This window comes from Natator depressus, chromosome 2 (assembly GCF_965152275.1).
Source record: "Natator depressus isolate rNatDep1 chromosome 2, rNatDep2.hap1, whole genome shotgun sequence".
Lineage (NCBI taxonomy): Eukaryota > Metazoa > Chordata > Testudines > Cheloniidae > Natator > Natator depressus.
In genome coordinates this window covers 11,720,535-11,733,637 of record NC_134235.1, presented here as the reverse complement: position 1 = coordinate 11,733,637, position 13,103 = coordinate 11,720,535, and the positions used below count along the sequence as shown (strand labels likewise).

The 13,103-nt window shown below is 48.7% G+C and overlaps 1 protein-coding gene across 1 annotated transcript in view; it reads right to left on the bottom strand.

The window, feature by feature from the left end:
• The window catches only part of LOC141983518 (collagen alpha-1(XXII) chain-like), a 208,389-nt gene that overhangs the window by 45,773 nt on the left and 149,513 nt on the right, over nt 1-13,103 (bottom strand). The window contains exons 16-20 of the mRNA XM_074946717.1: nt 10,122-10,175; nt 6,563-6,598; nt 2,334-2,363; nt 1,135-1,188; nt 87-140 (exon numbers count right to left, since the gene is read on the bottom strand). Of these exons, the coding sequence (XP_074802818.1) occupies nt 87-140; nt 1,135-1,188; nt 2,334-2,363; nt 6,563-6,598; nt 10,122-10,175 (228 nt within the window). The remainder of the gene's footprint in view (nt 1-86; nt 141-1,134; nt 1,189-2,333; nt 2,364-6,562; nt 6,599-10,121; nt 10,176-13,103) is intronic.

Genomic DNA, 13,103 nt, shown 5'->3' with positions numbered 1-13,103 from the left:
TAGAGCAGGTGTCCAGGCCCTATTTAAACAAAGCAGCCCTCCTGCTGAACATCTGAGACAGTTATGAAATAAAAATGTCAACTCACCCTTTGACCTTGTAAACCAGGAACTCCGGCCTTGCCTTCCAAACCGGATGGACCCTTTCAAAGAGAAACCGTTTATAGAGAATGTACTACCTAAGACAAAATACTGACGAGTATAGGCAATTTCACTCAGTTCTGCACTATTGCTGTGGAGCGTCGGTATCTGGCTGCCTTTTATCTGATAAGCATGTTCTTTCGTGAACGCTTAGGACGACAGAACAGCAGAGAGAAGGTGAGTCAATGTGCTGATTAAATAAGGGGAGCCCAAAACCATACTTAGGTATATATTTTAAATCAGCTTTGCCTCGCTTACTTAGTAATACATCTTCATAATGTCGACAACTTTCCAAAGCATGATGCAATAGTCACAGCAAGACAGGACAGTTTGCAGCTTCAGGAGTGGGAACAAACAGACTGTGTGAAAATGAAGTAACAATCAGGGTGTGATAAGCGCTGGCTTCTACAACTAGATCATAAGAGATAGCTAAGGAAAAGAGGCTACAATTAAGCCAAATGGAGAGAATGTTCAGATGTCTAGATTTCCATAGGAAAATACTCCCCCCCAACCCCTCTCACAATTATTAATCATTTGTAATGTTCTTGGCCTGGAGGTTTTTCTGGCAATTTCGCTCCTTTCTGTAGCAATCTTAATCTGAGGTTCATGACATTGCTGTCTAGGAGTTAACATAAGGTTCCTGTCTGGGAACCACCCTGAGAGGTGCTGAGTGCTAACAGCTTCCCACGAAATCAACAGGTGTTGAGAGCAGTCAGCACCTTGCAAGATGGGACCCCATAGGTGAAGCTCACCCCTGTGCACAGGGCCAGCCCAAGTCCTCTGCACCACCCTCAGGGATTAAGTGGTACATGGCTTTGAGCAGTTCCTCCACAAAGGGTGAATTCCTCTTGCCAATGCAGAAGACATAAGGACACGTACACCACTTAAGCTCTTCAGACAAGGCCAGAGTAGCACATAAGGTTGTGGGTGGGTCCCCTGTGCTAGAGTGAATTTCAGCCTATATGAACCAATATTGCAGTAAAAGAAACTACTTACTGGTGCCCCTGGAACTCCAGGTGGGCCTTGTGGTCCTCGTGGGCCTGGGGCTCCCTATGAAAATAAATAAACAAACCCGTCAGTGTTCAAGTAATTGATTTCCTCTTTGAGATAATGAATTCAAGGGCAGCTGCTGATATATTTGCCACATCTCTCTGAACAGCCCTTCAGGCACCGATATGGAGGGCACCCATATGCACAATTTGAGCCTCCCTTCTTCCCTAACATGAGATGCAATGCAGAGACCCTGTACCCCAGTCCACCCCTATGCAGAAGGCCGGCACAAAGCTTATGTACCATAATTTCCACTTGAGTCCTATACTGAAGGTACAAGTGGGCTGTAAGTGGTGAATGAGTTTGTGCTGGCCCTCTGCATGGGGCGTGAATTGGGGAACAGGGCCTTACTGACCCTCTGCCTACAGGAGAATTTTTCTCTTAGGCCCCAGTTCATTCATTAGTCAGTGCAGAGCCCAGTTGGTATTTCCCTCAATTCTGGGGCTGGTTCAGCCCCCAGTGTCAGTTAAGGCCGCTCTAATGTGTGCTGAGCTACCCAAGGCACCTATGAGGGGAATACTTAGGCCACAGGACCATCCTGGCCACATCCCCAGTCCCTCCAGGAACACCCCATGCAATGGGGCTCTTGGAGGGGAGTGGGGGGTTATGTCAGAGTCAGCTCTCATAGAGGGCCTCCTGCACCAGGGGTATTCTCCTGGGCCTTGTGTAGCCCCTTTGCACTAGCCTAGCCATAAACTGGGCCCTTAGAGTACAAACTACATATTTAAAAAACAAATTGCAATAAGAGGCACAAACAAATAGCTTCCTGTCGGTGTCTGTGTGACCATGTTCAGTGACACTATCAAGATAAAAATCAAACCCTGTTTAAAATCCCTTTCCACACCTTTTATTGTATTGAAAGCAGAAAGAAGTTTGACAGAGGAACTGACTCTTCGCCATTTGCCCTCTTTATGTTCTCTGTCAGACTCAGCTGGTGTCATGGGAGTAGTCTGGCCAGCTTCACTTCCATGTCATAAAAATATTTCTAGTCACGTTACACTTTGCAACATGTTTTGAAAACAAAAACTGATGCGGATAGCTGAGTTACCTGACAGCGCCCCTTCAATTGTTTAAAAAAAAAAGAGAGAGAGAGACTATTATTACTTCTTACATTTAGTACAATAGAGATATTGAACCGTTCTTACTTGCTCTCCTTTCAGACCTTCCGTTTGTACCTGGAATTAAGATGCCAGAGATGTAAACCAGAGCGCACAGGAGGAAGACACATCTAGAAAGCTTCAGGCATACAGTAGTTCTCTATTTTGCACATCTAACCCCACTAGCTGTTCCCTCCCCCATGATGCCTGCTAACCTTCACCGCTTACTTCAACTCGGTTCCAGCACAGCCTCCCTTCCTCACATATCCTTGAACTATGCTGTGTTGTCTATGTAGAGAGCTTCTCCTGGCACCGACCTTGATCTCTTGGTTCTCTGTGCTGTGGTTAGCATCTTTTGTGTTGCTATACAATAACAAGAACAATAATACTTGTCAAGTATCAGAGGGGTAGCCGTGTTAGTCTGGATCTGTAAAAGCGGCAGAGTCCTGTGGCACCTTATAGACTAACACAGGGGTCTCCAAAGTGGGGTGCGCACCCAGGGGCTGCGCAAGACCATCCGTGGGGGTGCGCAGCAGGAGGAGCGCCGCTATCACTGCAGCAGCAGTGCTCCTGGACCTTTGATTCTTTGGCGGCACGCCGGCGGCCGCTCGGCTCTCCCCGCTCCGTCTTCGGCGGCACACCGGCGGCCACTCGGCTCTCCCCGCTCAGTCTTCGGTGGCACGCCGGCGGCCGCTCGGCTCTCCCCGCTCCATCTTCGGCGGCACACCGGCAGCCGCTCGGCTCTCCCCGCTCCGTCTTCGGCGGCACGCTGGCGGCCGCTCGGCTCTCCCCACTCTGTCTTCGGCACATGCCGGCGGCCGCTCGGCTCTCCCCGCTCCGTCTTCGGCGGCACGCCGGCGGCCGCTCGGCTCTCCCCGCTCCGTCTTCGGCGGCACGCCGGCGGCCGCTCGGCTCTCCCCGCTCCGTCTTCGGTACATGCCGGTGGCCGCTCGGCTCTCCCCATTCCGTCTTCGGTGGCACGCCGGCGGCCGCTCGGCTCTCCCAGCTCCGTCTTCGGCGGCACGCCGGTGGCCGCTCGGCTCTCCCGGCTCCGTCTTCGGCCTCACGCTGGCGGCCGCTCGGCTCTCCCCGCTCCGTCTTCGGCGGCATGCCGGCAGCCGCTCGGCTCTCCCCTCTCCGTCTTCGGCGGCACGCCAGCGGCCGCTCAGCTCTCCCCGCTCCGTCTTCGGCACATGCCGGCAGCCGCTCGGCTCTCCCAGCTCCGTCTTCGGCGGCACGCTGGCGGCTGCTCGGCTCTCCCAGCTCCGTCTTCGGCCTCACGCCAGCGGCCGCTCGGCTCTCCCCGCTCCGTCTTCGGCGGCACGCCGGCGGCCGCTCGGCTCTCCCTGCTCCGTCTTCAGTGGCACGCTGGCGGCACTTCTTCTTCTTTTTTTTTTCCTTCCCCAGAGCTGGCCCTGAGGGTGCGCAATTCAAAAAGTTTGGAGACTCCTGGACTAACAGACATATTGGAGTATAAGCTTTCATGGGTGAATACCCACTTCGTCGGATGCATGTAGTGGAAATTTCCAGTGGCAGGTATAAATATGCAAGCCAGAATCAGGCTAGGGATAAGGAGGTTAGTTCAATCAGGGCGGATGAGGCCCTCTTCTAGCAGGTGAGGTGTGAACACCAAGGGAGGAGAAACTGCTTTTGTACGATGTACATAGCAGAGGGGCATTGCTGGCACATGACGGCAGTGCACGTCATGTGCCAGCAATGCCCCTCCGCTATGTACATCGGCCAAACTGGGCAGTCCCTACGTAAAAGGATAAATGGACACAAATCCGATATTAGGAATGGCAATGTACAAAAACCTGTAGGAGAACACTTCAACCTCCCTGGACACACAATAGCAGATTTAAAAGTAGCCATCCTGCAGCACAAAAACTTCAGGACCAGACTTCAAAGAGAAACTGCTGAGCTTCAGTTCATTTGCAAATTTGACACCATCAGCTCGGGATTAAACAGACTGTGAATGGCTCACCAACTACACAAGCAGTTTCTCCTCCCTCGGTGTTCACACCTCACCCGCTAGAAGAGGGCCTCATCCTCCCTGATTGAACTAACCTCCTTATCCCTAGCCTGATTCTGGCTTGCATATTTACACCTGCCTCTGGAAATTTCCACTACATGCATCCAACAAAGTGGGTATTCACCCATGAAAGCTTATGCTTCAATACGTCTGTTAGTCTATAAGGTGCCACAAGACTCTTTGCCAATAATACCTGTGTTATCTTTATAAATGAGTTTGTCAGCTCCTTGGATCTTGTCTTATTTTCTACCTGTAAAGCACCATAAACACCAGTGGTACTATATAAACAATGGGCCAAATTCAGGGATGACGTGTAAGTTAGATCCCTTTATACTAACTTAGGCCCCGATCCTGTACACACATAATCATGTGCTTAACTTGAAGCACACAAGTTGTCCCACTGAAGTCAGTGGGAGACTTACCACCACGATTCAAATTAACCATGTGCGTGTTTGCATGATCGGGGCCTTAGATTCCCTTATGCTCAAGCAGGCTCCCTTTCACTCTGTCAGCTCCCACAGAGCCACTTATACCCATTCCATCCACGTTCAAGGACGTTTAAGTTGGTGTAACCTACATACATGCTGAAGACTGGAAGAAAGTGTAAGTTCAAACAGTCCTCACATCTTCGTACACCTTCCTCCAGCTCCTCCGTTACCCATCACCTCTGAATTTGGCCAACTATGTCTGGCTTTATCTGCAGTCTCCAACAGCGAGGTTAGGCTTCTGCTGTAACAACATGGTGCTATTGGATGGAATGTTGCACAAAGAACCTAGAGACCTCTGGGTGTCCACGTGCATGTAAGTAGCAAGTGTCTTTACATGGCATCATTGGCCTAGGCTCATTTTGAATGGATGTGTGCACAATTCTAAACAAATAAATACATCCCTGTGAAATTGTCAATGACAGTTCTTTGTCCTTTCACCCTGCCTTCCTCCGGTCTTGTATAATTTTCTACTTGCTTCAGGACAAGAAACCATTCACTCTCCACTGCTAAACACCTTAAGTCTACAGCCCCACATATTAATGCTCAAAAATTCCTTCCTCACACACCTCTCACTCTGCGGCCACAGCTACTGCCGCATCTCTAATATGTCTCATCGAAGTCTTGGGTCAGTTCCCAACCTCTGACCCAAGCAGTCTTCTTGAAAGCTTTCAGTCTGGCTTCCACTCCTTTCACAGTAATGCAGTTGCCTATTTACCTCTATGTATTAGGGTCGTTGGTATTCTCTTGTCTGTCTCTAGCTCCAGGTCCTTCCTCGTCACAGTGCCATATAGATATTGCTAACCATGACTTCAAATCCTAGCTCATTGCATCAGGAGTCCTGTGCATCTCACTCCACTATGTTCTGATTCTACTGATTTAATCACTCCCCTTTTTTGCGACTGACAATGAATACTCTCCAATCACTAGACCTCTCAGCTATGGGGCCCTGGCAGAGCTCAGTCCTTGATCCCTTCTCTTCTCTAGGATGTCCCCTGTGGCAATCTCTTTGCTGAATTCAGCTGTAGATGACACCTCTGTGTGGCCAATATTAAACCCTGATTCCCCCATCAGTGACACCAGAGCAAATGAAAAACGACTCCATTGAAATCACTGGAGTTTCACAGGTGTAAATTTGGAGGGAGAGGAAAACCAAAACCTCTATCCTCTTCACTGCAGCTACCCTTTCATTGTGGTCTTCAGCTCCTACCTCCACTGTGACTTCTTTCACAAAGCTGATACCCTGCTACATGGTAAGAAGAGTGGTGCCCATCTCAAGTCTGTCTTCTCCAGCTCTTCTCTCAAATCTCACACTGGGCCCCTGATGTCAGAGACTGAGCTGTTCCACTTGACTCTGAACTCTTGTCTGCCTTCTAATCTCCCAGGCCCATCTTCTTCCCTACAAGACCAACTCCATTAGATACTATCTCAGCCACTCCTCTGAAAATTGCTTATTACTGCCAGCTCTCCCTGACTCCTGGGTATTTCGGTTCTCTCCTTTATGGTCTCCTCAAATCCTACCTCTTCATAATTCAAAGTCTCCCAAATATTGAAGTTAATCTCCTTACTGGGATCCTAGAATCCATGAAATCCTGCTCTCGGGAATCTTCACTGGCTTAAGCTTCCTGTCCATTTGAAAATCCCCCACAAAATCCATCCCTAAATTTACAAAATCCTCCCAGCCCATCCCTGCCTTCCTTCCTTTTGTTTCTCATGCATTATAGTTCATATCGCATGTTAATGCTAAAGCAACATCTTACTGCAGAGCCTGGTAATCCTGGAAGCCCTGCTTCACCCTGCGTGGAAAGGAAAAGACAGACAAGCAATGAAATAGAAATAAGCCCGCAAACTTCTTTTCAACAGCAGCCTCTTGTCCTTATGGTCTGTCTGCTTCATGCTCCGCCTGTGCCCGTGAACCTTCCCAGACAGAGGAGATTTGAATATAGAGTCCAAATCAATGCAAAGTTTCCCCATTTTGTAGAGGTGTCATGAAGGGCCTGATTCACTGCTGTGAATTTACCACTCCAGTTTTACCCCAGTGTAACACTGTTTCTTTCAATGCAGTTATACCGGCATAAAACTGGAGTAATGCAGTTGTGAATTGGGTCCATAAGTCCTAATTTGGCCTGTAGAACCCTTATTACTGGTGTTTATATGCCAGATGGAAAGAACCCAGCTTGACTCTCACATCCGAGACAGAGTCAGCAGGGCTGGAATTTAGAATACACACACACACACACACACACACACACACATTTTTCTTGTAAAAAGAAGCACACTTGACACAAATCTTTGCAGAGTCAAACATGGAAGCCAACAATGGCATTTTCACGCAGTCACTTTACAGAACAGACACACGCTTTATGTTTTTTCAGGACTCTTCGATGATCCCACCCTTCCTGGTGACTAGCTGCCTTCTAATTTATCAGTTTGTGCCAAAACCACTGTCTCTGATAGTGCCTCATATTTATGACATTATAAGAGCAGGCCTTGGAGAGATGTCACCCCAACACCCATTCAGGAACAAGCTAATGCAAAAATACCATTTAGCTTCTCTGCAGTGTCCTTATGGTTATTAATTGCTCCCTTCACTCCCTGGTAGACCTATGATGTCTTTTACACACTTTCTGCTTCAGAGGTACTCCATTCATTTTGTATATGTCTTTATGCATATTCTACAGCATAGCTGGGATTTTCCAAAGTGCCGAGGGAGATAGATGCCCCCCTCCAATTAAAAATCACCAGGAGAAGAGCATGCAACACCCTTAGGTGCTTTTGAAAACCCACCCTGTATCTTTGGAATTATAGTGGAAACATAATGGGAAACAGAGTGGTTTGATTCTGGTATCTGCATTCTTGGATACTCAGCAGAGTATCATTTAGCCGCTTTGTGGGGAAAAAAAACCTTTTTATCTTTAATGCCAGAGGACGAGGTAGGAAACAACAAAAACATGACAGACTGAAAGCAGAGAGTCACAAGGCTGCCCTGGAAAGTCTAATAACTAGTTTTAAAATGACAAGGTAAAACTTTCCACTAAAAATATCTGAGAGCAGGGAATAATTATCAAGGAGGCGAAGCTCCCATTTGCTTGTCATTTTTTTTACGTGTCTTCCAGTATACAGATTGAGTCAGAAAGTGACTTTCCCATGAATTTGTCCTACTAACATGCTCTAGCTGCCTGGACGGCTCTTCCGCTTCACCTCTCTTCACTGAGCTTGATTTTCCCATTGTTTTCTCAGCTAAACTCTGCTCCATTGTAGGCTTTCTTGTGTCTTTTCCAAGTGGTTTAAATCCAGTGTTGAAGGAGCTAGAAGGGGCTTGATTCGTACCCATTTCACATTGGTAACAGCACTGATTCAATGGACTGAGGTCTGATTTATACAAGTGTAAGTAAGAGAAGCATCAGATCCACAATACATAAATAGAAAAACACATGCACTGCATCACCCTGTTATCTGGGAAGTATACTTTCCCCTGCATCGTATTCACTGCTACCATTAATTTAACTCCCAGCTCAGGGTGTAGGCACACTGGACTGGATTCTCCACTCCCTTGCACTTTGTGAAGTCATTTACATCTGTGCAAAACGTGCGAACTGGTGTCATTTTACACCCGCACTGCACAAGCTGTAAGTGACTCCAGAAGATGGGAAGCTGCACAGAATCTGACCCCGGTAGGTCAGTATGAGGAAGCTTGTATTGGTGTTATCTGTGCCTCACTGGATCTGTGGATGAAAGTCTGCAGTCTCCAAGGCTGAGAGTTCAAAACCTCTCATGAGCAATAATCTTCACTCTTAAGAAATTGACACTATTGGTACTACAAAGTAAAGTCATAGGAAACACTAGCACAAGGAAACAGGGAGCGTCCTTCTAGGGGGAAAAAACAGGAATGAAAGGCCACTGTGCTTAGCAGGACATCTTCACCGACAGTCTGAATTTTCCTCTAGCAGAGCAACAGAGAAGGAGCATTCATGTTTTTGAGCCAGTTCCTGTCGACTTTTGGATCAAATGCCTGCTGCATCCCGTGGATGTCAAGAGAAAAGGTGTTAATTATTCCAATTAACACAGGAAGGCAGGACAGAAATGATCCCCCGACAAGCTAACAACAGCATGATTTTCGGCAGCACTTGTTAAACTGGTTGGATGATTTGTTGTTGACGGGCTTGTGAACCACAAGATTATGCTATCAAACAAGTGTTTGGCATTGTTTCGGGAAGCAAAACTATGCAGGCTGTGAATCAGAACAAAGGAGGGCATGCCCAAGGAAACCTGAATATTGTACCTAAGCTATATGGAAAATCGTTCCCTATGAGGCTTTGGGAGATCTTCCCTAACATTTCTCTGATAGATAATGTTTCTTTTAGGGACAAATTCAAATTTTTGATAGCATTAACATATAATTACGAATGGAGGAAGGCGGTTGGGGTGTGGGAGGGGTCTCAGGGCTGGGGGTTGGGGCGCATGTTGGAGTGCAGGCTCTGGGAGGGAGTTTCGGCGAAGGAGGGAACTCGGTGCAGGGGGTTGGTGCATGGGAAGGGATTTGGGGTGGTGGATCCAGGCGGTGCTCACCTCAGGCGGCTCTCCGCAAGCAACAACATGTCTCTGCTGCTCCTAGGCAGAGGCATGGCCAGGCGTCTCTGCATGCTGCCTCCGCCCACAGGTACTGCAGAGCCAGCGCCCGGGGCAGGACGGGGGCAGTGCACGGAGCCCCCATGGCCATTCCTCTGCCTAGGAGCAGCAGGGACACGTCGCCGCTTGCAGGGAGCCACCCGAGGTGAGCACCGCCCGGATCCAACACCCTGAAATGCCAGTTTCTAGAGCTTTCTGCTTGGTAAAGTGCTGGATAACACAGCTTTTACTGTAGTAACCACAGACAATGCCTCCCGTCATTCATGCTGCCCCAAATACACACATCCCTCCACCACTCAAAGCCTCACCCAGCAACTTAGCTAACCAAAGAACTTGTTGAGCTCACCATTTCCAGGAAATCCCAGGAACACATACATGGGCTTGATTCTGTTTTCACTTGGGATCAGATCCTGCTCCCACTGAGGCCTATTGGCTTCCAGGAGAACAGGCATTTACACCAAATTTTCAAGTAGTGTTAACTCCGTTTACTTCAGCGGAGTTACTCGGGATCTATCCTAGTGAGAGAGCAATATCAAGCCCCAGGGCTCCATCTATCAATTCTCCGAGTGATTCTAGATGCACCTGAGACCCATGGGAATAACTAGCAGTACTGTAATTTCTAGGACAGTTTATTCAAAATGAAATGAGTTTGCCTTTCAAAGTGCTCCTTGGGCACCTTCCCCAGCTCACCTTTTCTCCTTTGAGTCCGCTGGCACCTGGTGGGCCTGTGCTGCCCTTAATGCCCTGAAAATAGAACAACAACATAGTATGATTGGCAATGCAGAGGAGACACAGAGCCTTTGACCGAGCCCTTAGCACTGGACTAATTTTGCCAGGGCATGGCCTGTAGCTGTCTAGTGTCTCGGGATACATCTACACTGCAATCAAAGACCCCTGGGCACAGCCGCAGCTGGCCCGAGCTTAAATGTCTACACTGCCATTTTCAGTCTCGCAGCCCGAGCTCTGTGAGCCTGAGTCAATTGACCCGGGCTCTGAGACTCGGGGCAGTGTAGACATCCCCTCAAGGTCCTAGTGACTCAGCCAAGACTAATGCAATACAGAGAAACTTTAAAAAAAAAAAAAAAAGCCCTGTTAATCTGAATAAAACCAAATGAGGTGACTTTGTGCAGACAAAGGCTTTAGTTAAATGTCCTCTGACAGGAGAATGGAGCAGATCATCAATCTGCATTGTCTGGCATCCAGTTGCTGGGACAAAATACCCACCCCTATGGGAATTCAGCCTGCAGCCCAGGAGCAATGATAAGGTACCACGAGTGTGTTTAACTAATGGAATTAGCAGGCCCCTACTGCACTGGACTAGGAAGGAGGAGGTTGGCAGGAACAGGTACAAGAGGAAGGGCTTCTTCTGTTCTGCTTTGTGGGGAGGGGAAAGAGGGGGAGGCTGGAGCAGTGGATCTGTAAGCCATTTCCCTCTGCCCTGCAGACATGGGGGCTGCTGTAGTCATGATGAGGCAGCAGCAGCTGCTTCCGCAGTTAGGCTGCTCTGGGGGAAAAGGGGAGGGTTTCCTGATCCTAGTCCTGACCAGCCCACATGCCCAGCCTATGCATGGAGATAAGGATTTGCCACTCTGCTGGCAGCCCAGACCCAGAGCAGGTGGAGAAGCCCCAGAATGCAACAATTCTGCAAAGGTATCACAGAGAGAAATCTCTCCCCAGGAAAAGCTAATGATCAGCTTCTGCCCTACTATGCCATCGCAATTTCTCAGTCCAACCAGTGTAGCCAGAAATCTTAACTAGTTCTGTAAATAATTTAATGGATACAGCAGACACAGTACATTAGGATCTCAGTGAGGTGTCGTGTCCCCTCTTCTAACGATACTGGCTAAATCGCAACTAAATACAAACAAAAAACACCATAGCCCAGGTTAAAAACTGACTGAGGTAATGGTCTGAGCTCTCAAGGGGGAGCAGAACAGAGCTATGGCCTCGGAACCATATTATTCCATACAGTGGGAAGAGTAAAGTCAACCATGGTTAAGTCTGCTGATGGCCCCATAACTGGAAGGGAAGTACAAACACAGGCTGACAGAACCAAATTGCTAAGTAACCTGGAGAGTTTAGGTGTAGGGGATTCATGCAAGTCATTCATAGAATCATAGAATATCAAGGTTGGAAGGGACCGCAGGAGGTCATCTCGTCCAACCCCCTGTTCAAAGCAGGGCCAATCCCCGACTAAATCATCCCAGCCAGGGCTTTGTCAAGCTGGGCCTTAAAAACCTCTAAGGAAGGAGATTCCACCACCCCCCTAGGTAACCCATTCCAGTGCTTCACCACCCTCCTACTGAAATAGTGTTTCCTGCATTAACCTGCAGACAATATGTCAAGAGCACAGATGCCCGCACAGTGGGGAAAAGCTCCCTAGTCTATCTTCTCAGCTTTCCAGTGTTCTAAATTCTGTCTGCATTGTCTCTGCAACACTGAACAGTGCATTGAGACAGAACGTTTCACTAACGAATTAATGCATGTTCAGATCAGATACATTTTCAATTTATGCATCGCACCACTCCAGAACTTTGGGCCCAGTGCAGTCATTAATATAAATATATCCAAAGCTCATTCGATGAAACAGGCTTGACTGCACCAGCCTCCCACTGCATACGGCCACAGTGGCAGCACAGAGCACCAGGAGGCAAGCTACCTTGAGAGGCAAAATGCTTTATGAAGCTCCTGGGCACATGGAGGTTGGCTTGCTTGCACTGCAGTGATTTGCACCCACTATTTTCAAGGCCCAGCTCTGTCACTGACCTTGGGCATGTCATAGAACCTTAGGACTGGAAGGGACCTCGAGTGGTCATCTAGGCCTGTCCCTTCACCTCTGTGTGGCTCTGTTTCATCTCCTATCCTTTATGTGTCTTGTCTATGTAAACCATACGCTCTTTGGGGGGTAGGCCCTACCCCTCACTGTATGCACAGGGCCTTGCATAAGGGAATCCCAATCTCACTGGGCTCCTGTGAAGGGGTGTTCACTCTACATCTCACCTGCAGGGGTTAAGGTAGCTTGGAAGGGGCTAATTAACCTAGTAGGTTGCACTTGGGGGGGAGAATTAGGCTGGATAAAGGAAGATGGAACTCAGCTGGGCTGGTGTAGGCTGGGCTGGTATAAAGCTGGGAAGCGGAGACCAGAAGAGGCTGCAGGGGAAGTAGGCTGCAGTCGTTCCCTGGGAGTTGGGAGCTGGAGCTGGACCTCATGGGTGGGCCAGAATGCCGAGAAAGAGACGGGAAGTAGGAGGGAGCGCAGGGAAATCGCAACGAGGGCTGGGAGTAAGCAGACGGTGGCTACTGGACAGACGGTGCCTGTGCTGGGACCTGGAGTAGAGGGCAAGCCCAGGTTCCCCTACCTGCCACTGTGAATGTGGCACAGCCTGAGATTAGAGGACAGCCTGGAAAGGCAACTGGCCAGTTGGTCTGGAGAGAACTTTCTCCCCTGGAAGTGGAAACACATACAGAGACCTGGCCGCAGGGCCAAGTCACAGAGAGGGAGCGTGCTGAGTCCCAGAGAGTGAAAGAGGCCACAACAAGAGTGAAATGCAAGAAGGGGGTGTCAGACCTGGATGGAGCAAATCCCCAGAGCAGCCAGGAGGAGGTGCCCTACCAGTGAGTGTACCCTGTTACAGACCCACAAATGCTATTTTAGTACAAATATTTAAAGTA